The sequence below is a fragment of the Dryas octopetala genome, chromosome 1 (genome assembly GCF_963921425.1).
Source record: "Dryas octopetala chromosome 1, drDryOcto1.1, whole genome shotgun sequence".
NCBI classification, from domain to species: domain Eukaryota; kingdom Viridiplantae; phylum Streptophyta; class Magnoliopsida; order Rosales; family Rosaceae; genus Dryas; species Dryas octopetala.
Window position 1 is genome coordinate 9,406,736 of NC_141366.1, and position 25,244 is coordinate 9,431,979.

The window sequence follows — 25,244 nt, forward strand, 5'->3', positions numbered from 1 at the left end:
TTTTAATAAAGTCCTTGTTTTTTTTATGGGATAAATAAAGCACTTTGACCATTGTCTTGTCAAATAAATATATATATATATATATTTTTTTAGGATATAGGCTACGGGTTCACCTCATACCTTCATAGGGTATAAAATGCAGTTTGTGGAGGTTGTAAAGCCCAAAATCTCAGAGTTAAAATCTAAAATAAAGTCAACAAACCAGGGCTTGAGGAATAAGTAAAAATGCATTGCCGAACACTCGAAAATGGCCGCCGAACACTCAGCGCCTGGTATGTGTGAAAAAAATAGAAACTAATGTACAAATATTATGTAACATGAAATAGTTACAATATTATTGGACTTTAGTTAGAATTTTAAAAGTCATAAGATTTTAATCAGTATATTATAAAACTAAATGACCTAAATGGCAGTCTCTCTTAAATAAATCATGGAGTGTTAACTTTTCCTAAATTCTCCCACCAGAATTAGGTGTTTTTACGTTAAAATCATAAATAAAAATGAATGTTTTTATTTAGAGTGCTGGTATTTGCATAATTTTTTTTTCTTTTTGCACACCCTTTTTAAAAAAAAAAAAAAAAAAACCCCAAGAAAAAAATACTACATTGCCCCTCCCCCTTTTCCCTTTATTTCTCCTTCCCTTATTCACACACACCCCATCCCCGTACACCCCCCCCCCCTTTCCCCATCTTCTTCTTCTTCTTCTTCTTCTTCTTCCCCTTACCCTTACCCTTTCTTTTCTTCTTCATCCCCCCACCCCGAGCCCTCTCCTCCTCTTCGGCTCCTCTCTCCCCGCCGCCTCCCAGCCACTCCTCCCCCTCCTCTTTCTCTCTCACATTATGTACCATCCAAGCTCTGTGCAGATCCAAAAAAAAATTACAAGGGCACCATCCAAGCTCTGTGCAAATCAAAAATAAAAAATAAAAAAATTACAGGGGCACCATCCAAGCTCTGTGCAGATCAGTGCTGGACAAACAGATAGAGAAAGAGAGCGAGGAGAGGGAGAAAGAGAGAAAGAGAGAGAAAGAGAGAGAAAGGGAGAGAGGGGCAGGGAAGGGTGAGGTGGTCGCCAACGGTGGTGGGCTGCTCGGAGTGGTCGGGAATGGGGTGTGTGTCGGAGAGAGGAGAGGTGGGGAGGGAGGGGTGTGTAAGTGTTGGGTGTTTGTTTGTTTTTTTTTTTTTTTTTTTTTAAGAGGAGTGTGCAAAAGAAAAATAGATGGGATATAAGGTTTTTTTTTTTTATAAAGGTGTGCTAAAAAAAAAAGTGCAAATAGTAGTCCTCTTTATTTACTATAACAGCTTATAAAAATGAACAGTAACACACGTACTACTTTTTTTTTTTGTCAGAATATTATAGCTTTTGTTTTATATATGTAAGTTGCGTTAGTCAATAAAATTCACTTCTTGTATGTTTGCACAGTACCCATTTTCAATTGGCATGATACAAACTGCAACGGTTTAATGACCATCTACACAATTTTATTGGATCACTCCTTCCGCATATCCATTTTTTTTATTTAACCAAAAAAAAAACTGCAACTGTTATTCTCCTCTGTGGGGATATGATGCGAAAGCTTGTCTTAAATTATTTCACAAATTGGTTAAGTTTGGCAATACCTATACATAAATTGAAAATCTAAATACAATAAACGACCATATATATTAGAAAAAAAAAAAAAAAAACTTCAAACAACAATTCTAGATGTTATAATGCAAAAAGAAAACCACTTCTTGAAAAATGTTTAGAGGTCAGTCCAATTCAATTCCTTACGTTACAATGTTAGGATAACTTTAAAGACCAGCATATCTAGCAGCACTCACTACCCTTGCCAAATTAATACTTTCACCAGTTAGTCTTATTTATCTTCTAACAAACTTTTCTTTAATGCGAGACTAATATTGAATGTACTTGAGAGAATATTAGAGCACTCTCTCATATCCTGCATATATCGATCACTTATTTGGGTCTAATATAAGAGAAACCCTCTTTTAAACGGTGAGAAGGAAATAGATAGTGGATGGACTCAAGATTGCGCTAAACAAAATAACAGAGGGGTACTGCTCCAGGGCCTGGCTGTTTGGGGATCTGTTAGGGTTGGGTTGGGCTTTGTTTTTATTTTGTTTGTTTAGGCCCTTTTGTGTTATTGGGCATGCTTTGTTTGTTTTAGTTATTTGGATGTTTTGTTTGGGCCTTTTGGCCTTGTTCTGTTGCTCAGCCTTTTGGGACTTTTATCAATAGAACCTCTATCTTCACCAAAAAAAAAAAAAAATTGATAATCATCACAGTTATTTTTTAGTTGAAATTGGTCCTAGCTGGCTTCCTTCAGGCTCTACAAATAATATCCGGTGCGTAAATAGATTAAGGAAAACAGAACATACTTGAGTACTTGAGCAAGTTTACTTTTGAGTCTTTTGACCAATTGTGAGAATGTAGGCAAGAAACCAAAAATATATTGTGAGACTTGGAGTCAATATATTCTCCATAACGTGAAAGAGGGGCCAAGCCAGCCAATTGTACGTTCACCAATTTTGACCAATTGGAGCTTCTATGTCTTTCTTTCACGTTGCTTGCAGGCTTGCAGGGTGGGACACATTGGGTGTGAAAAGTGAAAGCTACACAATTTGAAGTTTCTTAGCATCTACAGTCACCAACTTTTTTTTTTTTTTTTTGGGGCAAAAGGATCTAATAACAGTCACCAACTTAAAATGCATAAAAGTTGGTCTACCGGGTCCTGCCTTTGCAGTATGGCTTCAGTCACGAGCTTCCCAACTTGCAAGAGAAAACTCTAACTTGTAAAATGGGTTGAGGACTTGGAACCTCAACACCATTAATTATTGCTTTGGCAACCCAAGTCAAGAAAATGCATCAACTGGTCCATCTACCTGATTGGACTAGCAAAGTTCTGAAATGGGTGTATGAAAAAAGATGGATGAATACCAGACCATCCATGTTGTTGCTGTGGTGAAAAAAGCATATGAAATTTGACCAGCCAGAAAATAAACAAAAAATTCATACCATGTAAACTTGTCATCTAGTACATATGTCAATTAAATTACCCACAGCCCCATTGGTGATCATGTAAATTGTAAAGTAACACCATTTAAAACAAGTTATTTTTATATTTATGACAACAATGTTGCTGATAGTATTATTAATTAATTGAAAAGTGAAAACGTACACTAACCGGCCAGTTGGCATTTGATTTTCTTTTCTCTTTTCTAATACATTTTTCAACCTACCATACAACCCCATTGGTGATAAAGAGAGCTAGTAGTAGACCAATTTCATCACTATGATTTGTCAAAAGCATCAAGTACGTAGAACAACATTTCTATGACATAATTAACCAGCCATTTAAAGGATCTATTTTGAGTTGCTTAATTTCTTGGCATTTCCAGTACGTATGATCTAGTTTAGCACGATTTAGAGCCTAAGGGAAAATGATAAAGCATGTAAATTTTACATCTAAATTTACTTACTCCCTACTCCCTAGTAAATAAATTAAAGTTAATATATATGTCACATCTGTACGTGTAAAAAAATCAGTGTATATAGTAAAATTAATAAATCTAACCATTATTCTTACCAAAATAAATAAATATAACCATTATTGCTTTGGCAACCAAAGTCAAGAAAATATGCATCAACTCCAGTCTTCATCTACCTCTTGGAGACTCAAGAGTGGACTTGCAAACTTGTAAAATGGGTTGTGGACTTGGAATCTGGGGACCATTGATTTTACGCGCTCCTAGCCTCCTATAATTAAGTTCACATGCTGTGCTCAATAGCCACCCATCTCTCCAGCAGATTAAGAAAGCTGTGTATAATGGGTAGCTACAGTAAATCCCGTCTCCACCTACTTGACTCGAAGACTCAGAGTGGACTTGTAAAATGGGTTGAGGACTTGGAATCTGTGCACCATTGATTGTATGCGCTCCTAGCCTCCTATAAATTCACTTGATGCTGTGCTCAATAACCAGCCATCTCTTCAGCAAATTAAGAAAGCTTTGTATAATGGGTAACTTCAACCCCACCACTTGTCACCTCAATATTTCTCACTATTTGCTCTTTCTGTTTTTGGCCTACTCTTCATATCTACACACTACTAGTCATCTCTGTTTATGTTTGGGTGATGGAGTTCCAACCAGCAGTGGTGTGATTCATTCCTGCATTGAGGAAGAGAGACTTGCGCTTCTCACCTTTAAACAACATCTTACTGATCCTTCTGGTAGGCTTTCTTCTTGGGTGGGTCACGATTGCTGTCAATGGAAAGGGATTTCATGCAACAACCGCACAGGTCACGTAGCAGAGATGGACCTCAGGAATCCATATGCGTCCACAGCCGAGGAAGAGTGGAACTGGTCAGCTTATGAGCGGTCTTGCTTGGGGGGTAAGATCAATCCTTGTTTGCTTAGCCTTAAGCATTTAAATTACCTAGACCTAAGCTGCAATGATTTTAAAGGGATTCCAATTCCCAACTTCTTTGGTCAGATTAAAAGTTTGGAGTATCTCAATATCTCCTGGGCATCATTTGGGGGAGAGATTCCACCTCATCTTGCCAACTTATCAAACTTGAACTATCTTGACCTCAGTGGTAGTTACTTGCTGAAAATGCCTTCCGGAAACTTGAATTGGCTTTCTCACCTCTCTTCCCTAAAGTACCTCAATCTCGGAGGGCTAAACCTTGGCAGCATAGGAGTCAGTTGGCTATATCATGTTAACATGCTTCCTTCACTGTTAGAGTTACATTTGTCTCGTTGCCAAATTAATAAAATCCTTCCACTCTCACTGTCAACGATCAACTTCACATCACTTTTGGTCCTTGATATTTCGCATAATTCACTTGAGACTTCATTTCCCAGCTGGTTTTTTAATCTTTCTACCCTCAGAAAACTTGATCTAAGCTATAATAGGTTCAGTGGTCCCCTTCCCAGCGAATTTGCCAGCCTCAATTCTCTGGAACACCTTGATCTATCCAGTAATATCCTCCAAGGTCAAATTCCCAAACTCATTGGACATTTGTGCACGCTAAGGGTCTTAAGTCTTGGGAGAAACTCTTTTGATGGGGGGATTCAAGAGCTTTTCAATGGTTTCTCAGACTGTACCACAAATAACACATTAGAGTCACTAGATTTGTCTCACAATATGCTGGAAGGCGAATTGCCTGCCTCCTTAGGCATGCTACACAATTTGCAGCATCTTTACCTCTGGTCCAACAATTTTTGGGGTTCAATTCCATATTCTATTGGAAATTTGTCATCTTTGAAACGACTAAGTCTTCATTCTAATCGTATGAACGTGTCCATTCCCGAAAGTTTAGGACAACTCTCTGAGCTAGTTGTACTAGAGTTGTCTAATAATTTATGGCAAGGCATTTTAACAGAAGCCCATTTCATAAATCTCACAAGATTACAATATCTTGCAGTAGAAACAGACCCACCCATGTCCCTCATTTTCAATGTTACTTATGATGGGTGGGTTCCTCCTTTCAAGCTCCGAACACTTTTGTTTCGAAACTGCCAAGTAGGTCCTACCTTTCCCGTATGGCTTCAATCTCAAACTGACCTATCCTTTTTGAGCCTCCCTAATGCTGGAATCTCAGATTCTATACCAGAGGACTGGTTCTTGAAGATATCTTCGAAAATTGAACGTTTGGATTTATCTTACAACCAAATCCGTGGGAAGCTTCCCCTCCAATTGAATTCTCCAAATTTAGTAGACGATTTAGATTTGAGTCATAATCAAATTGAGGGCCCACTTCCACTCTGGACCACTAATGCCTCATACATTGATCTTGAAAGCAATTCATTTTCGGGGCCAATTCCCTGGAATCTTGGACAGCTGATGCCTAATTTGTTAGGATTGTATCTTTCTGAAAATCAGTTGACAGGTATTATCCCGCCCTCTATCTGCAACATGCAACAATTGAACGTCCTTTCCCTGAGAAGCAATCGGTTATCTGGAGAATTTCCTCATGCGTGGAGAGGGGGGAATAGAATATATGTTGTGGATGTCGCAAACAACAATCTCTCTGGTAATATTCCCGATTCAGTGGGGGTCTTAAGTTTTCTTCAAGTATTAAAGCTCAACAACAACAACTTTAGCGGTGAAATACCTTCTTCCTTGGGAAATTGCTCTGCTTTGTTGAGTATTGATTTTGGAGGCAACAAATTTACTGGAAACATACCTTTATGGATCGGATCACATGTATCCAACTGCTTGTTTATGCTACGACTGCGATCCAACTTTTTTACTGGGCATATCCCACAACAATTGTGCAATCTTGGCCTTCTTCACATCCTCGATCTCAGTCACAACAACCTTTCGGGTACTATTCCCAAGTGTTTCAATAATCTGACTTCTCTGGTCTATGTTCATGACAATTCATCCTCATATGATTATAATGAGCAAACCACACTGGCAGTAAAAGGAGCAGAACTCGTTTATAACAGCACTCTAAGGTTGGTAAAGAGCATTGATCTATCATCAAATAATTTAGAAGGTGAAATCCCTGAAGAAATAAGCAGCCTCATTGCATTGGGTACCTTGAACTTGTCGAGGAATCAATTAAGTGGAAACATTCCCTCAAAGATTGGAAACTTGCAATGGCTGGAAACTCTTGATCTCTCGCACAATCACCTTTTAGGACATATTCCTCAAAGTTTGTCTTCTTTAACCTTCTTGGCTCACTTGAACTTGTCTTATAACAACTTGACCGGAAGGATTCCTTCGAGCATCCAACTACAAACGCTTAATGATGATCCATTCATTTACGCTGGTAATCCATCGTTGTGCGGGGTTCCTCTTTTAACTATGTGCCCAGGAGATGACACTTCTACTAAGGATGCAAAAGATAATAATGAGGATGAAAATCATAACCAAGTGTTGTGGTTGTATGTGAGCGTGATACTTGGCTTTATCGTAGGCTTTTGGGGTGTTTGTGGCACATTGCTCATAAAAAAGTCATGGAGGCATGCCTATTTTCAATTATTTGACGACATCAAAGACAAGGTAGCACTAAAAATTGCATTGCAAGTGGCTCGTTGGCAAGGAAGATGTTGATTAGAAGAGAAAATATACTTTATTATCTCTAGAAATTAGAGTACTTGAGTAGTTATCGATCAGATTCATATGTTATGCATTTGATCGATCATGTTTTCTTCTTTTTTCAATCTCGAAATCTTGTATTGTATAATTAATGTACTTACTTCTATGTCTGCTTTTAATTAAATAAATCTTGTAATATTTCGATCTTTACGATCATAAATGTTCTCCTAAAAGTAAGAGATATAGTCCAGTTCATATATTTTTCAATGACTAATATGTTTGAGTTTCAATTTACCAGAAAACATTGAAAAAACAAAAAAAAAGACAGTGAGAATGAAATAGATAGGAGATAAGACTCAAGATTGCCCTGAACAAAATAACAGTTAGTGGTTCACATGCATAGGTGATAGCTAGGACCAACTATCAACCTCATTGAAAACTAATGTATATATTCTTCTCTTTAATTTACACTTTTACTAGGGAAATAAATCACAACCAGTTGCACTTGCAGCAGACAACATTCCCTACATATCCTCCAGCAATTCTTTCTTTTGAGCAGCCTTCTTCAGGTCCGGTGGAGCACTTCCTTTCTACTATCCGGTAACCCCGTCTTTATTAATTAGTTCAAATTGGTTCTAGCTTCCTTCAGACTCTACAATCCAGTGCATAAATAGATCAAGGAAACACAGAATATACTTCAGCAAGAGTATAAAAATTTCATCACTAAGTAATTGATCAGTAAAAAGAATTGAGATTGATGACAAACCAGCCGTTTGAAGGATCTACTTTGAGCTGCATTCTTTGCATTTGCCATACCTGGCTTAGCACGATCAAGAGCCTGAGGGAAAAAATAAAATATGTAAATTTTACATATTTGAGAATGCAACAGGGCAAAAACAGAGAGATGACCATCATTGAAACTTTGGTTCGGGAAGATATTTAACTTGAAGCTATTGTTTAAAGTACAGCCCAAATAAACTGAATAAACAGACCCCTGGATAAGCATGCTGCATCATGTCAACCCACAACCCCAAATAAATGCAAGTATTCCACCTCAGAATGATCTAAATTCTAAAGTTGTTGAATTGAACACTTGAAGAAAAAGAATGCACAAGGCAGGTGATGCAACCAATTAGTGAATAGTAACTCAATACTTTCTGTTCCCAATACCATCCAACACAACAATTCTCAGAATTCCCATCCCGCAGATAACAGAAGAAAGACCATGGGTTAAAGTAAGACAGCCCCAATTTTTTTTGCTTTTCTTTGGTCGAACACCAATTTATTAATTTTATAAAGCTTAGCTCGGCTAGCTCTACATAAGTTCAACAACATAACAATCTCAGATATAGTTGAACCCCTTATTTAAGGGAGTTCAAACTTCAAATAGAACCACCCAAAAAAGTATCGAGCAGCTACATAAAGAAGAGATTTAGTAGCTGAAAAAAAAAAAAAAAAAAGACTACCTCAATCAAAGATTCTACACGGCGTCGCATCCTTGTATGCATGAAACCCTCTGAACACTGTGGAAGAAATGAAAAACATGATAAATCAGGGAAAAAATTGCATGCTGCCATGCTGCAATCACACTCAGTAAGTGTAGAAAGACTGAACCAAGAGATTGTGTCAGCCAAATACCAATAGCACTGATAAATTGGACAAACATTTTTTGTAGATGAACTTAAGAAAAACTTCAATGATTTGCTGTAATAAAGAGTAAATCAGTAAATGAAAAACCATTGAAAAAGTCTCTACTTTCCACATATAAGATCCTAATTTTCAACAATGCATATACCATATCATGTCCAGCATAATATAAGATTCTAAATCATTTATCATTGATACTAAGTAATATGACATACAATTCTTTTACAAAAAACAAAAATATCCATGACGAAGACAATAATATTTTACATCTAAATACTAAATAGACCCTAAACCACAATTTCACTTTAAGAAGTTTCTACACCATTTTCTGTCATAAATATTGGAAGTCGGCATTGTAGTGTATCAAATTTTAAGTTAGCAAATGAAAAGTTTGAAGAAAAAAGAAAGAAGTTATAAATTCAGGTGAAAAAGTCACACACCTTAACATGATAACTAACATATGCATGAAAAGTTGATAAACTCCAAACTGTTCGATCCAGTTTCTTGCCTTCCACATGACGAGGATAAATAACTGCATTGGTACAGAGTACAATTTGTTAAATTGAGAAGGAAAATAAAGAGCAAACTACCCACTTCCCGACATTACCAAAAGTGACAAATCCCGCATTGGCAGATAGTGCTTCAGCAGGAGCTTCCTTTAGTTCTAAAGGAGGGGTAGGAGACCACAAACAAGGAGGGGCATTATTAAGCCCACCCGTACGTCTTGCTTCCACAAATTCCTAAATGATAACAAAACTTTCACAGTTAATAATAAGAAATTACCAAAAACAAAATCAAAAACAGATCCAAGGCAGCATAGCTTTAAAGGTAAGGCTGCAAGCTTCAACAAGTTTGCATTATGTAAGGTATCCAAGAACTCTTATTAGTTTCATCAACATATATGTCACAGCCCTTTACAATCTCATATTAGGCGTTTCTGTAGTTCAGTTAATTTAAGATCATATGCCTACTATACCTGCAGGAAGGAAGTTGCAAGAACGATATCTATAGAGTCCTTGAATCTCATAGGAAACACAACAGTGACTCTTTCTGCCTGCAAATATAATTACAAAATTTTATCGTCTAAGTTTCAAGCATTGTCCTTCTAAGTGGCTAAAGTAGAGATTATTAAAAGGGCAAATGACAACAATAGTCCTCGAACTTTACCCTTGGTGTCACTTTGGTCCACGAACTTGTTTTTTGAATTCTATAGTCCACGAACTTTCACTCATGTATCACTTAAGTCCATTCCATCAATTTTTTCATCAATTTTAGTCACGTGTCAAGCATGTGAGCCACTTTTGAAAGGTAAAAATGGTAACACATCCCCTCTTTCTTTCCCCAACATGATATACGTGACTAAAATCGACGACAAATATAGATAAAATTGACGGAATAGACTAAAGTGATATACAGGTGAAAGTTCATGGACTATAGAATTTAAAAAACAAGTTCATAGACCAAAGTGATACTCGAAGTAAAGTTCGAGGACCATTGCTATAATTCTCTCATTATTAAAATATAGACAGAGTAATGAGATAACTTGTTTTAACATGTAACTCTACCTGAGGAATGAGGAAAAATGACTCTTTTGGCCGATGCACAAGGGCAACAAGCTTATCAATATCCGAAGCAACAGTCCTTGAAGTAAGCTGCTTCAGAACTGCTCTCAATGGAGCGCCTAGCACCACTTCCCTTACAGATGCAATCTTTACCAACAGAGGATGTCTGTGCTCTACACAACACAAAACAACATTCAAAGAACAAAGTACAAGAGGAAAAATTGAAAACTCATCCAACAAATGCATAAATACATAAATTGGAACATACATAAAAAGGGTATGCCCAAAAGAGTATAATCTAGTAGAATATAAACCAAAGCAGCCCAAATAAAGAGATAACTTGATGGGTTTCATAGGGTTCATTGTATTGACTGGCCTTAACAAGATCCTAAATGTTTGAGCATATATCCATGGCAATGGCAAGCTTATTATAATGACCTTAGAAAGGGAACTCGTTGAACCTTCATCTGGTGGAAGCTTAAAGAGATTGAGCTTCAATGTAAGATTAAAACCATCTCTTGGGGGATCAAGAATTTGAACCACCGCGCCATATGCACCCTTTATAGCCTCTATAGCCCCAGAAGGAAGTCCACCCAAGAACACAGTTTCCGGAGGTGGGGTTGGTAAAGACACCGAGAGCAGCAAAATGTGTGGATTCTTCGCCGTCACCTGCATAACATAACAAAACAATCCGTCGTTAAAAACCCATTAAACTGTTCAAAATCCCTAATTGGATTCTGGGTTATCACCTGAATATGGTACCGAATGTCATCGAACTCGGCCCAGTTGTAGTCCACCTCCAGTGCCTTTTCAATGCTGCACACAATTAGCAACCAACACGAACATGGTGATGAGAAAATTGGAGAGTGAGAAAACAAAAAAGAGAAGAATTGAATTGTATTAATCGTTGAAAATGGGGAAAGAGACGAACTTTTGGAGGCGATTTAACAAGGTGTCGAGGAGGAATCTTGAATGGGACTGCAACAGTATCATCGAAATCGAAATGGGTTTGAGAATTCGAGTCTGGTTCTTTGTGCTGTGCTGTCTGACTGTGTTTCGCTCTCACTCTCTGTGTGCGTCGCGGTCGGGGAGAGCTGAGGAATGGCTGGGATCTACAGTTTGGAATTTTAAGGTGCCGTGTCACTCCAGGAGTTCCGACAAGACCAGACTAACGTATGGTTTTTTGTTTTTACACTTGCAGCCCCGTATTTATTGACTTATTGCTTTTGCTCCTAGGATTCCCTTTTTTTTTTATTTGCTCCTTGGATTCAAGTTTCAGAATTTTTGAATAAAACTAAGGTCCCCATTCTTTCTATATTTAAATTTCCTCCCTCTTTTCTTTTTTAATCATACTAAGCAACCAACTTTCACCCTCTCTTTTTATTTTAATTTTTTTTTTGTCGATATTGGAGGAGCAAAATTGGAACTCGAAATCTTTACTGTAGGGTAAATGGCCCTCACTTTTTTTTATTTATGTACGGATGTACCCATTTTGAAGAAATATAATCTTTCTTTGTATTTTTAATTTTGTTTCTTATACTCGTAATTGACAAAATATACATGCCACACACATAGAGCCTTATAAGGTTACTTTAATTTTATACAATACATCTACTACTTAAAGATGACATATGAAAATCAAAATAGCGCTATACATGTAAACTATGTAACCTTGAGGGATACAGGAGGAAGGTTAGCCAAAAGATGAATATCAATTCAAGGATGCTAGGTGCCATTGATTTTTCTTTGTATAGAAAATGACTCAAACCAATATTTGAGTATGAGGCACCAAAGCATTGAAGTAACCAATGTCATAGTCCTAGAAAAAGCTTAAATGACCCAACAAAAAGAGGTATCGAAATTGTGAGTGGGAATTACATCAATTAATTTGACAATATCTTAATTATGTCTTAATTGATAAAATTAAAATTACAAAAAGAGTAAAAGCGATAAAAACTGAAAAATATAGAGCTTAAGGTTGAAAATGATGAACAATAATCTCCAGCCAAAAATAGAAAGACTAAAATACTCTCATTTTTAACAGAAAATATAACGGAATGTAACAAAGGTCTGACATTGAAATTTTTTAAAATTTAGGTGCCACTCGAATCAAAAAATTTATTAGATGGTGAAATGAAAAATTAGTCAAAGTTTAAATGGATAAATTGTTAAGGTCAAATTGAAATTACAAAAAGTGTAAAAGCAAACAAAATACGTAAATTGCAATTTGACCCATTATAATTGTTTATTTGATGAACATACACTTAAAAAGAAGGGAGGAGAATTTTGAAGTATTTGGGATGTAAACTAGCGAAGAGGGATGGAGAGTAATATGCAAGGGAGGCGAGTGAGAAGGTTCAGGTTCGGTTTGGGAAGAGGAAGGGGACACCCACAAACTCACACTCACAGTCTACTACCCATCAACTCCCACACAACCCCATCTCCTACTCACCCTCGTCTCTCTACCACCATCTCTTGCTGCTACTGCGACTACAAGTTCTGGGCCTTCAACGGACCCCTTTACCATTTCGGCAGACGACACGCCCCAGTTTTCAGAGCATGGTTCTCCATCGGGGTCGGATTCGGCCTCACTGCTCTGCTCGCCGTCTCTCTCATCCTCCTCTGGGAATTCGGCAGAGCTCTCAACGTCTTCCATGGAAACTTCTTTGGCCATTTGTTCTTGAGAATCTCCTCCTCCTTCACCACCTCACTTGGGGATGCTGCTTATATCTTCATCGCCACATTGATTTCCGTCTCTGTCCATGAATTGGGTCATGCTCTAGCTGCTGCAAGGTCTCTCCTTTCTTCCCTTTATGCAAAGCTACATGCTTTTTTTGTTTTTTGTTTTTAATAATTGGGTAGCAACACGTAGGTACGGTTTTGATGGAAAGCAGTGAATGCATACAAATGGAGTACATCGCTGTGTTTATCGCGTTTCTGTTTCCTGGCGCTCTGGTGGCTTTCAATTCTGAGTCTTTGCAGTCATTGCCTTGTTTTACTGCCCTTCGCATATATTGTGCTGGCGTTTGGCACAATGCTGTGGTATGCTTACATGGTTTTCATTGTTTATTAAAAGGGGTTAGTGTCTGTACAAAATCTAATGCTAATTGTCTCCGAATTTTGCTTCCAGTGCTGTGCAGTTTGTGGGTTGGCATTGCTACTCCTGCCCTTCATCCTGTTTCCGTTTTACATGCATGGTGAAAGCCCCGTGGTACTTCCTCACCCATTGAATTATCTCATTGTTCTCTATTTGTGACAATACCAATAATCAATAATTCAATATGGTCCTGAAATGAACACAATTTTCACCTGTATATTTTTATGTTATGGTTGTCTGGAATAGGTTTTGAGTGTACCTCCTACATCGCCTTTGTCCAGTTACTTGTCTCCTGGCGATGTAATTGTGTCGGTGGATGGTGTACACATTCATAATGCCGAAGAATGGATGGAGATGATAGCTATGATAAATGAACTGACACTTCAAAATAGAAACCATTCCATAGATATCCAAAGCTTTGGAACAGTCAGTAGCAGAAAGGGGTACTGTGTACCTAATTCTATGATGGAAGAAAGCAAGCAGATTCCTATAGATAACCAGTCTTCTTGTCCCGATGATCTTACTGCATTTACAACTGTTCCCTGTGCTTATACAAGCTTGGTAGATGATGGTGATCCAAGCAGAATTGAGAAAACCCACTGCTTGAATGCTAAGGATGTTGTCAAGCTTAATAAATGTGGTGGTGGATGGGCGGGAACTATAACCAATGGAAGCAATTGCATATGTTCACAGGTTGGTTTCCAGATGCTCATAAGAAATGCAATTTTAGGACTCCTCTTACTTCTGTGTTTCAGTACAAATAAACACAATTGGTTTTTCTGACGTCTATAGGACGAGTCCTGCTTAAGTCCAATTCAAATTCCAGGCTCAATATGGGTTGAGGTCACATATTCAAGGCCGTATTCTCTGGAATGCCTACGAGTTAGAAGAAAATCTTTTGCAGACTCAAGAACTTCTGATTTCATGGAATCTGACTGTGGTGGGACTTTTGTTTTTGTTGGTGACATTATTTCCATGGCACGCTCAGTTAAGTTAACTGCATATCAACCTCGCTGGGCATTTCCTTTGGGTCCATATCTTCCAAATGTACTTGAAAGGATTTTGATATGCACATTCCAGGTCTCTCTAACACTAGCTCTTCTCAACAGTTTGCCAGTAAGTAATTTTACCATTTGCCTTAATTTAGAGTTAAGATTTAAGATTCATCAAGCGTATGTGATCAGTGCCCTGCATGTTGACCCATGGATGTAAAAATTGTATGTCTGTGTGACTCGGGAGTGAATGAATGTTGACAAAGTCTATTCAACTGACGACATTTATATTGTCTCTGGTCAGCAGATAAACTATGATGGAAGTCATGCGATTTTTAATACTCATCAAGTGTTTCTTTCCTTGCTGACATGATATTTATTAGGTGTACTTTCTGGATGGCGAATCAATTTTAGAGGTGACTCTTTGCCGCGCCATTTTGCTGAGCCCATGGAAGAGGGGCAAAGTTCTTCACGTTTGTCTTTTGGGGGGGACACTCATTTCTATCCTAACCTTTTTTAGGATTGTGTTATTCATTTAAGCCAAAGGTAAACGGTGTTGACTTTAATTCTTTTTATAAAAATTATGACATTAGCTTTACCTTTGCTTATTTTATATCATATGATGCTGTTTATATCACATGCAGAGATGAAATTATGGATTATTTCATCTGGACTGTCAAATTTGATAGAATTTCACTATGTATACTTTCGCTTTTAACGTAATTTAAGCATGAACTTTTCCTGGTTCTACTCAGTTGTGTCTACCATTCTGTTTTCTTGCTATGCTGGTGCAGCCCCCTTTTTTTAATTGGCTTTCCTGTTAATTAATGTGTTATTTTTCACGTTTTTTTTTTCTATTTTTATCGAACACACCAACATTTCACTTTAGTAATTGATTGCAGTAAATTGTATATTACAAACATTTGCATAAGCTTACCTTAGTATATGTGGATGCATGACTTCCAGTTGTTGCTTTGCTGACTTGTTGCAAATTAGAAAGGCTATATTCATCTTGAACTGTGATTTTGTTTGTAGAAATCATGTTGTAGCCTAGAGGATGGATAGTCATATCTGTTCATTACAAAGATGATTACTGATAATAATCAGTACATGCCTACTGCCTACATGCCAGGAAGGACACCCTTATATGAACATTGGGATATATTCCATTCCTCACTTGTATTTATCTTTTCTTATGTAGTGACCCTTGGCATTGGACGAAACACTAAAGCTCAACAACTATGAAGGAGGCAGCTGACTACATGGATGTTATTATAGACATTGTTGTTGTACAAGTAAGGCACTTGTTCTCTACTTTTTCGCAACATGGTTGCTCATTACCTAGAAAGCAGTGTTAGTGCAGCTGAGCTTCAGAATCTGAGAGGCAATGTTATCGAAGCTGAGCCTTTCCAGATGAATGCAACGGGAATGAAACCCTAATAACCATCAGCTAACCTCGGTATTGCACTTCCAAAACTTGTAGTTGCACTTGGGAGCAACCTAGTTTTTGTTGTCCTCCATAAAATATGTAGTCTAGAATGTATATTAAGGATACTCAGAGGATTTAGTCTAGAATGAAAATGCTTTTACTTTTTCCATTTTTCCATTAACGATTCAACTGCTGAACTTTTTTTTTTTTCTGGAACAGTTCATAGAATGAAGAGACGCTTGTAAAGAATGTGCAACCTTGAACAAATATGTCAGCCATAACCCGCATGGGTTGGTTGAAGCTTGTGGTAAGGTGTAGGCCTGCACATTCTGGTTTCAAACTCGGGCTGCAAATAGCCCAATTAATTCGATGCATGGTTTTTATGGATAGGGACCATTAGGCTTGTCCATCCAGCATTTGTCAACGGCCTTTAAAAGGGTTGGATTGGGCCATTTTTGACATGATATGGGCTTTGATAACATAGTGGGCATCACTTTAACTTCTATTGCTTTTAAGTTAAGGCTTTTTTACTCAAATATCACCTGAACTATAGAGGGTGTGCTCAAATACCACCCAAACTTTTTTTTTTGTTAATTTACCACACCTGAACTTTCACATATTGGCCAATCTACCACCTACCGTCACTTTAGTTAAATTTTCTGTTTATTTCAAGGGTATTTTCGTCAATTTATATGATAAAAGCATTTTAAATATTAAAAAAAAATCTAAATAAACCCCCTAAAAAAAAGGGTATTTCCATTTTCTATTTTTTAGTTTTTAAGTTTTTTTATAATTATATTTTAAAAAAAGTTTTTAAAATAATATTATTTTTTTATTGTATTCAAGGACAAAATGGGAAGTTTGGGAAATTTTTTGATGATTTAACAGAAAAATGGATGTTAGGTGGTGAATTGGCAAGAAAAAAAGTTTGGGAGGTATAAGAGCACACCCCCTATAGTTTATGTGGTATTTGGGTAAAAAAGCCTTAAGTTAATTGAAAACCCAGCAATTGCCATAACATAACACTTGACTATACTATACATATAGTCCTTATTTGATGCATACGATTGGATAGGATAGGATAAATGGCAAAATCATGTATATTCAACGAAGAAGTTACTTTAAGGAAGAAGATGGAAATGAGATTGACTAATCATAAGGGAAAACTTATATCTTCCGATTCGTCCCAAAATGGTGGGATTAGGGAGAATAAGTTTCCCCTCATAGCTAATCCATTTTCTTCCTTAAACACATATGAATGTAGCCATTTATGTATGCATCAAACAAGGCCATATTGTGCATTCAAGACATTTATATTGCATCTTGATATTAGGCCTGTCACTAATCCCTTTTAGAGAAGAAGTAAAAGTTTGAAGGCCCAAAACCAATATCCTCTTGTAGCTCTAATACAGGTATTGGGCTTAGCCCTCCAATCCATATGCAGGCAGGTAATGTAGAGGAATGCAAATATGTAGGAGTGGAATAAACCTTTCCAAAAATACAAAAAGGGTTGTCATATTTTCAGATCATATTAAAATACTATTGATAAAAAGATGTAGAGCGGGGGTTGGCTTGTTGGGTCCTCTGAGGCCATATATGTTTGTTGTTGTTCGCCTCAAACTTGGAAGCAAGTAAATATTGTAGAACTTGTCAAACCCCATAAAAGGTCATCATCAACATGCATGAAGTACCAGCAGGCCACTGATCTGGGTTGGAGGATGTGCACACCATAACACCACCACCTTCCTTGATTGCACTTCGATTAAGAAAAAGAAAAACAAATTAAAACTGATAAACAAATGGACCAAACAGAACACAGCATCTGGATTCATTGTGGGGGTGTTGCGTGGTCTTACCCCATTGGGCTGCTGCTTGCGTCTCTTCATATGGCCTAAAACTAGTGCCACTAACCATAAGGGTCACTATCAAATTGACTATAATAGGCATGCATTTTGGATAAGGTTTTAATTCATTTTCTGCTCTCATCTGTCCCTCTTTACATGTGAAGGGGTTTCAATAGGCTCCAAGGTTCATCACTCTCTGTCTCTCTCTCTCTCTTCCTTCTGTTTATTCAAATATGACCCCGATGGCCATCATTATAAACATTGAAAAATCACCTAATCTTAACTACTAACTTTATGGTTTTTGCAATAGGACATTAATAATTTAATATTATATCTCATTTCATATCATATTTCATGCAACCAACACAAGCCAGATGGAATCCGAGGAGGACCCATTTTGGTAATTTTTAATTGCAGTGTGGTCCAGTACTTAATCGTGGTCAATATTACTTCAGCTCCTTAGACCTCTCCTAAGGTTAGTTGTTTCAAATTTTAATTTTTGGAAGATCTCAATGTTGGGACTAAAACTAAAGTTTTATATAAGAAAATATTTTTTTTTTAAATAGGAAGACGGCTTACGCAACAATACTTTATTAATTATTAAGAACCACATTATTAATGAAATACACCGAATGAATAGTATATTACTAAGTATAACATGCCATCTAAATTAATACTCAAATGAAATATTTTCTTCTCAAATAGGCTAAACAAGTAAAGTACTTGTACATTGAAAGTCCATTAATTTTAAGCATTTTATTGAATCTTGGTAATTGTTCTTTTTCTTAAAGCATTTCCTCTTTTATTCTAGAAATTCAGTCACATATCCTCACAAATCCTACAATAAAAAACCACATCCCCATGTTTCAAATCTGGCAAACTGTTTAGAAAGAAAAGCTATTCACCGATAATCAAATTTATATTTTATTGATGAGAAATGGTGATTGGGCCATTAATTGCGCGTAGAGGAAGCCGAAGCTTAGTATACAATGAATCCTTAAAATGCTTTATGTCCGGGTTCAGTTGGCGGGAGCAGTTTGCGTTTGCTTTTATTGTGACATGTTTTGGCGCTTTGCTTTATTAACTACCAAATAACTACCCAAAGTAACTTTGCCATCACCCATCACATGCACTGCCCTCTCTTTGGTCGTCGGATTTGACTCCTTCTCTCTTTGGATGTCTCCCGATCCATCACACTTGCACTGTTTGCACACACAATCAGACTAATCACTGAATCAAAATGTTGCAAAATCTTAGGTGGAGTGGAGGACAGGCCCCACTCAATATCTATTTTCATTATGTATGTGTCATAAACGATTTGGTACTTGGTTCTGTTTTACCTACCCTCGTTTTTTCTTGTGTGGTGGTGACTGGTGAATTTAGAAATTTTCTTTTCTAAGTATAGGAAATACAACAAGTTGCTTAGTACTTCAGCCTCAACAAATAAGTATTTCATCGACCACTTTAGCACTTACCTTTCTCTTTGCTCTTGTATAGAAAGATTTTTCGGTGCTTATATTTATAAGAAGAATTATTTTTTGTAAACATACAAAATATGAACATACAAAAGTATGAAAAAATTAAATCACCAAATGGAAAAGCATTTATTATATGGCCTGCAAGTTAAGTTATCCATCATTTGTTCGAGAGAGCTAGTCAAATACTCAAATATGATCAAACTTACTATTATAAATTATAGAATTATCTTAGAGCATGTGCAATGGTTGAAGTCAATAGGCAATTCAATACAAGCCTATTGACCTCATTTTTCAACTATTGACTTGACACAAGTTTGTTTTGTTGCAATGGTTCAAGTCAATAGCATAAGTCAATAGTTATATATTTTTTAATATTTTTCATATATTTTCTTACAAATTAAAATTTATAAGACCATAACTCATGGCAAAAAAAAAAAAAAACATTGATACACCAAGCCACATGATATAATTCTCTCCTACTTTCACTTTTTTCCATGATAGGTCCCTCCACTTTTTTAGTGCAATTCTAAATCAATTGACAATTGATAACTCAAATTTTTAACCTATCAATTGATATTTTAATTCATCTATATATTGCCAACTAACACCTCATTACAAATTATTTTTGTTTCAAATTGTCAGTAGATGTCAATTGAATTACCAATTAATCACCGTTGCCCATACTCTTAGTTTATTGATTTAGAACATTATATGTATTATATATGTGAAACTTATCATATAGATAACAATGAGTGTACATATTTTATTCTCGGTCAGAATGTAAATATAAATTATTGATTTAAAGGTGACTTTCAACATAATATATAATCTCTTATCTCTAATATTCACATATTGGCAAGAGAATATTATGTTGACACGTGCATATTATAAGAAAAATGTTATATATGTGATGGGGCATACAATAATTATTGTTGGTTCGAGGTAAATGAGAGGACAGGTATTATTAAAAGAAAGGGCATTGGTGAATCATTGCCACATATGTTGTCGGCATAATACCCATTTGACTGGGCAGCAGATATGACACTCACATGGCCCTTCAGATGGACCTAAATATACATAAAAATGAAACACTAGTACTCGGCCTTAGCTATCACCATCATTCCCCTGCATATACGCCTTTTTGAACAGTTGTATTTCCCTCTCACTTTCTCATGTGTAATGTGTTCCTCGATCGACCTTATTACAAGAATATATGATCATATATATGCTTTATTTGGGTTTCAAAATCACAATTAAAATTCGGTAGCACTAGCTATAACACACGAAAACCACGTATAAAGTGAAATTTCAACTCCTTCAAACGGTAGCTCAGTCGTTTATTATTTCAGGTGTAGAATAATCGTTTGAGTCCATGAAAACATATTAACAAGTGCACTATATATAGGACATAGCTATTGAGAAAACATCATTAATTTTTTTTCCCACAAATTCAATTAAATAATACCTTTAAAAATTATACATCAGCATGCGATCACATACAAAAATTATTCCTCATATTTTTTATCTTGAATTCCACATGAATTCGGTAGTAGTAGTAATTCAGAAAATGTTTCCTTTAATTTGCCTTGAGATTATATAACAAGCGACAAGCGTTCTCAACACGACAAAATTTGGTGAATATAATGTAATAAAAAAAATGGTGAATATAAAATCGGTCTGCTCTTAAAACAGTTGTCTGCCATCACGTGAACTTATACATAGCCATCATGTGAGTCCTAGCAAAAAACTAACCAGCTCCTGTGAGCTTTCTGCAGGTAAAAACAATAATGCATCTTACATGACTGAAATTAAAAAAGACCAAAATTGAAATTGATTGTCTTTTTTCATGATCAGCCTAGGGCCCATTTAGCAGTACATACATTTAGTTGAGAAGACTTAATATTAGTATGTTAATATGGTTTATTTTCTGAATCAAAATTTAGTGGGGGCTTTTTTTGAATTCGAATCATCTGCTTGTTATTCAATTTCAACATAGCTATCATCCAGTTTTTTCAGTGTTTCTTAAAAGTAAAAAAGGGGTTAACCGGCCATCAGCATAACTACCATCCAGCTGCTTTTTTGCTGTTTTTGAAAATGATCGAAAAAGAAGTTCAGTACGTATAGGCTGTATAGCTAGCTATCATCCTGTTTGTTGAAAGTGAAAAAGGATAGCAGATTGATATCATGCATTAATTGCAAATCTCTGACTAGTGAGAGACTGAGACATAGAAAAATTTGAAACAAGGTACATGGAATAAAATGGGGTATGACTCTACCCACATGGCTCTGCCTATACTACACAATGCATAAATTCCTCAACTGTGAGACAGGGTTAGGTATGGTGGTTAAAAAGTCCAATTCCATTCCTCTATCACTATATCCATACATCACTTTAAATATTCTTCGTTTTGAATACATATATATATATATATATATCTATATGCATGCATTTCAATTTTACATAAATTAATATTACTTTGAAGAATTATATATGTCCAGCAGAAGAAACCAAAGGTGCATGGTGAGACTATAAAAGACGTCAAACTGTCAAAGCACGCATTGATCATTGAATTTCTTCAATCTTCAAAGCAAGCATGCGCATGCAACAGCAGCAGTACTAGAAGCGTAGAATGGTCCTTTCTAAGCTGCGTTGTTGCTGACAAAGCAACTTATTAGTCCTTACCCTCTCCAACAAACAAACAAAAAAACCAAAGAAAAATTAACATCATCTGGAAGATATATATGACTCGTGATTTTATTTTAATTTAATTTGTCTATCAAAATCAACCTTATTTATATATAAAACTGAAGATACAAAAATTAATAAGTTCCTGTTTGGCCAGGAGAAATTAATAAGACGCACCCTTGACGGATCATTTTGGTGCTCATATTGTTCATGTTTATATCTCAGACTATGTTATTATAAAATTTAATTTTATGTCAAATATACCATAAAAACATAAAAGGATTTGGAGACTAAAAAAATTTATATAATTAATATGCATGCATCTTTTAGTGTCAGTAGTAGTCTTGTTGTGTTGCATACATGCATGTTCAACTTTTGACTTGTAAATTCGAGAAGGCTTTTGGTTTTGAAGATCTTTACGAAAGGAGCCAGGAATTAAGTTCTAAATTTCTAATAAGTATGGCCCATGGGGATGGGGACCCGTTTAGATCTTGGAAAGGTCGTGGATCAAACAAGAAGCTAGAAATATATCGTTGAATTCTTCTTCCTTAATAATTATATATAATTGCTTAATTAATTAAGTACATTATTTTCTACGTGTACACTTGTTTTGCGTTCCTGCAGGCAGCAGGATCCAAAACAAAAGACATGATACAAGTATACAGCTACGCAAATACAAGAAACCTTGATCCATCCATATATTTTAATTAATTAAATTAACAAATAAAGCCTAGCCTAGCTTAACCAAAGGACTCCATATAATATTTCTCAAAGATAATAATAATGGCAGTCCAAATTATGACTTGTAATTAAGTAATCTCTAATTAGTAATTAATAATATCAGTATATCTGTATATATAGGAAGGGGTACTTCTGCTTGTGACAAAACGTGCCTCACATTACGCTTCACGGTCAAACTGAATTTGGTTCGCAAACATATGTATAGTTCATTCAGATCATTGGCAGATAATTTGACATGCATTAACGTGGCTTCATCGTAATCCGAGCTCAAAATTTTGCTCAATGTTAAGTTGTTAACTAATTAACTGCCTCCAAAAGACTACCTCACTCTTGACTTCTTGACTTATTATTAGTGGCATTGTGCCAGATCCACTAGTTGACTTGGTCTTACACTCTTTACTATATATAATTGTTATATATAAATATATAAATATATAAGCTACCTCATTCAAGTGCAGACGTTACCACATTTGTAATTTATAGATTAATTACAGACATAAATGATTATATATCAGTTTATGCTTATTTGTTAAGATATTTTATATAATTTTTCATTATTTATATAAAAAAATACAATGAGTCATCACATTTAATAAGATTATATACTAGATATATTACTAAGTATACAATGAGACACTGAGACGTATTTATAGTTTTGCATGTAAGAGCAACTTGACTTATCGAAAATAACAAAGATATATAGCTTCTTAATTAGATGTGAACGTTCGCATTGTATGCAGACAGGTCAAAGTCAAACGGCTCAAAATCTCTACTTAAAGATTTGAATCTGTGAAATTGAATGGTAAAAAACATGTCAGCATGTTATGTATGCTACACCATAGCACACTAGAAATTAATGTCCTTGTTAATTGACAAAAGTCGCAAGCTAACACACATACAATCATGGCGGACAATTTGGGGTAGTCCTCCTCGATCCTTGAATTAAGGGGTGCGTGACTGACTTAGTGACCCCTCAATCTATGCAATGTCTGAATGCACCAGACATGGAATGGTCATCAGGAGTTTTCACATACATATATACAGTACTGAGTACTGCATCGTAGAAACGTTTACAATATATTGACCAAACGAAACCATATACGACAAGTCAAAAGCAGTCGATCATGTGGTGAAGTTGACCAGTCATTGATCATTTATATACACATCTCCAGGATTCAGGAATATATAAAGTTTTCTAGCTTTTTCTGGGTTACCAAATTTCTAATATGAGCTTGGATGTGTTTTATTTGGTTTGGCCCCTTCTAAAATTTAAGTGGGCTGGCCTACTTTCCCAATTCCTATCCATAATTTGATCAGGGCTTTTTGTTTAGATTTTGTATTGTATTTGAGTTAGTTATAAAGTATAAATTATAAGAGAGTGTACTAGGCTGCTGATTTTTATTTATTTTTAAATTTTTTATACATGGACCAATGAACAAGAGGTTGGTTAGAAACAAAAATATATAAATAAAAAACAAAAAAATAAAAGAATAAAGGGGTGATGTCTAGAGAGATGAGCAAATATGAATTGATGGAGCCTTGAGCCAACCAATAAAGTAATACCACCTCTCCTGATTTGTGACTAATTGACTGCTTGACTGTGTGGACTATTAATTGCTTGGAGAAAATAGAGGGTGGAGGCCCTGATCAGATGAGCCAACCCCGGAGAAGTGTCGGTCCTGCCTTCAGCTTGACCAAATGAATTCGACGTGCTCTTTTCTATGTGAGGCATGCACTTCTTTTAGATTAACAACACATCTATCTATAAGAGAAAATTACAAATTTAATATATTTATTTTATATTTAGTTTAATTTTAGTTTATAATCTTTTTTAAATTTTGTTTTACTCCATAAGTTATTTCACTTATTCAATAAAAGTTCAAATTTATTTTCTCAAATTTAGTTTGCCTTTTACCTTAACAAATTTCACCCAAATTCAGTAAGCATATACTTGTTTGAAAGCTATGCATCTCTTCTTTACAATCATATAAAGATCATTCAAATTGGAGTTCTAAAACTCAAGATAATTGACCCCAAAATAGGGTACCCGAAACTGCCAAATTTTCAAATTTCACTCAATCTCAATTCTCTTAGATTCTAATACTCCAAATTGGTTCCTATGACTAATAAATGATGAAATATAACTTATACTTTAATTATAATTGAAGAAAACATAACCCAAAAGATTTAAAGTCACAAATCTGAACATTTATTGAATAAGTGAAACAATTAGTGGACTAAAACTGAACTTAAAAAAATTGTGAACCAAAATTGAACTAGGTATAAAATAAGTAGACTAAATCTGTAATTTTCTTTCTACATAAATTAAATTTATCCATTTTTATATAAAATATATTATAGTCGTATTAATTTATCTTTGTAATATTAACTACATCATCATAAACAATGCACGTGTAAAGCAATGAAAATTAAAGTAAATTGAGAAATTTGGGGTATTAAAAGCGAGATTGATAACGATACTAAAAATAAGTAGGCTGAATACAAGGTAATGCTTAATTAATGTATATAATAATTATAATTTTTAAATTTATTTAAAGTTATTTACGAGATGCTTGAGAGTGCTTTTTGATAGTGCTAAAAAAGTTTTTTAGTATGTTTGATTAAAACATACAGATGCACTTTTTAAAATTTTTTCTTGTATTTTCAATTTAGCTACATAGTTGTTGTAATCAATTAGCTTGTGTTTTTGGTTGGTTGTT

The 25,244-nt window shown here is 35.5% G+C and overlaps 3 protein-coding genes across 4 annotated transcripts; 2 read left to right on the forward strand and 1 right to left on the reverse strand.

Annotated features, from left to right (window-relative positions):
- The first annotated feature begins 3,813 nt into the window (after window positions 1-3,813).
- Window positions 3,814-7,257, forward strand: LOC147297514 (receptor-like protein EIX2). The gene has a single exon (XM_086239668.1). It carries the CDS (start codon window positions 3,962-3,964, stop codon window positions 7,061-7,063), a length of 3,102 nt encoding a protein of 1,033 aa, XP_086095794.1. The 5' UTR covers window positions 3,814-3,961; the 3' UTR covers window positions 7,064-7,257.
- Window positions 7,258-7,362: 105 nt separating this feature from the next.
- On the reverse strand, window positions 7,363-11,418 carry DIS2 (Arp2/3 complex, 34 kD subunit p34-Arc). The gene is made up of 10 exons (XM_086239682.1): window positions 11,189-11,418; window positions 11,007-11,073; window positions 10,719-10,926; window positions 10,261-10,430; window positions 9,672-9,749; window positions 9,303-9,435; window positions 9,136-9,227; window positions 8,515-8,571; window positions 7,815-7,886; window positions 7,363-7,700 (listed from the first exon to the last, which is right to left on the reverse strand). The coding sequence occupies exons 1-10, from the start codon at window positions 11,248-11,250 to the stop codon at window positions 7,668-7,670; spliced, it is 972 nt and encodes a 323-aa protein (XP_086095808.1). The 5' UTR covers window positions 11,251-11,418; the 3' UTR covers window positions 7,363-7,667.
- Window positions 11,419-12,506: 1,088 nt separating this feature from the next.
- LOC147297516 (Peptidase M50 family protein) lies at window positions 12,507-15,941 on the forward strand. 2 transcript variants are annotated; one of them, XM_086228667.1, is made up of 7 exons: window positions 12,507-13,050; window positions 13,152-13,299; window positions 13,388-13,468; window positions 13,601-14,047; window positions 14,147-14,470; window positions 14,730-14,892; window positions 15,548-15,941. In XM_086228667.1, the coding sequence occupies exons 1-6, from the start codon at window positions 12,578-12,580 to the stop codon at window positions 14,883-14,885; spliced, it is 1,629 nt and encodes a 542-aa protein (XP_086084793.1). In that variant the 5' UTR covers window positions 12,507-12,577; the 3' UTR covers window positions 14,886-14,892; window positions 15,548-15,941. The 2 variants fall into 2 exon arrangements, with proteins under 2 accessions (XP_086084793.1, XP_086084798.1); XM_086228672.1 differs by having other exon boundaries at window positions 12,912-13,050; window positions 13,130-13,299.
- The last annotated feature ends 9,303 nt before the right edge of the window (window positions 15,942-25,244 follow it).

Excerpts from the sequence above, each read along its gene's own strand:
- DIS2 (XM_086239682.1), bottom strand. The coding sequence starts at position 11,250 with ATGATACTGTTGCAGTCCCATTCAAGATTCCTCCTCGACACCTTGTTA. Across the intron at positions 9,750-10,260 it reads CATTTTTCCTCATTCCTCAG|GCAGAAAGAGTCACTGTTGT; the intron begins GTAGAGTTACAT and ends TTATATTTGCAG. Across the intron at positions 7,887-8,514 it reads GTGTAGAATCTTTGATTGAG|GCTCTTGATCGTGCTAAGCC; the intron begins GTAGTCTTTTTT and ends TTTTTCCCTCAG.
- LOC147297516 (XM_086228667.1), top strand. The coding sequence starts at position 12,578 with ATGGAGAGTAATATGCAAGGGAGGCGAGTGAGAAGGTTCAGGTTCGGT. Across the intron at positions 14,048-14,146 it reads GCAATTGCATATGTTCACAG|GACGAGTCCTGCTTAAGTCC; the intron begins GTTGGTTTCCAG and ends TGACGTCTATAG. Across the intron at positions 14,471-14,729 it reads CTCTTCTCAACAGTTTGCCA|GTGTACTTTCTGGATGGCGA; the intron begins GTAAGTAATTTT and ends GATATTTATTAG.
- LOC147297514 (XM_086239668.1), top strand. The coding sequence starts at position 3,962 with ATGCTGTGCTCAATAACCAGCCATCTCTTCAGCAAATTAAGAAAGCTT.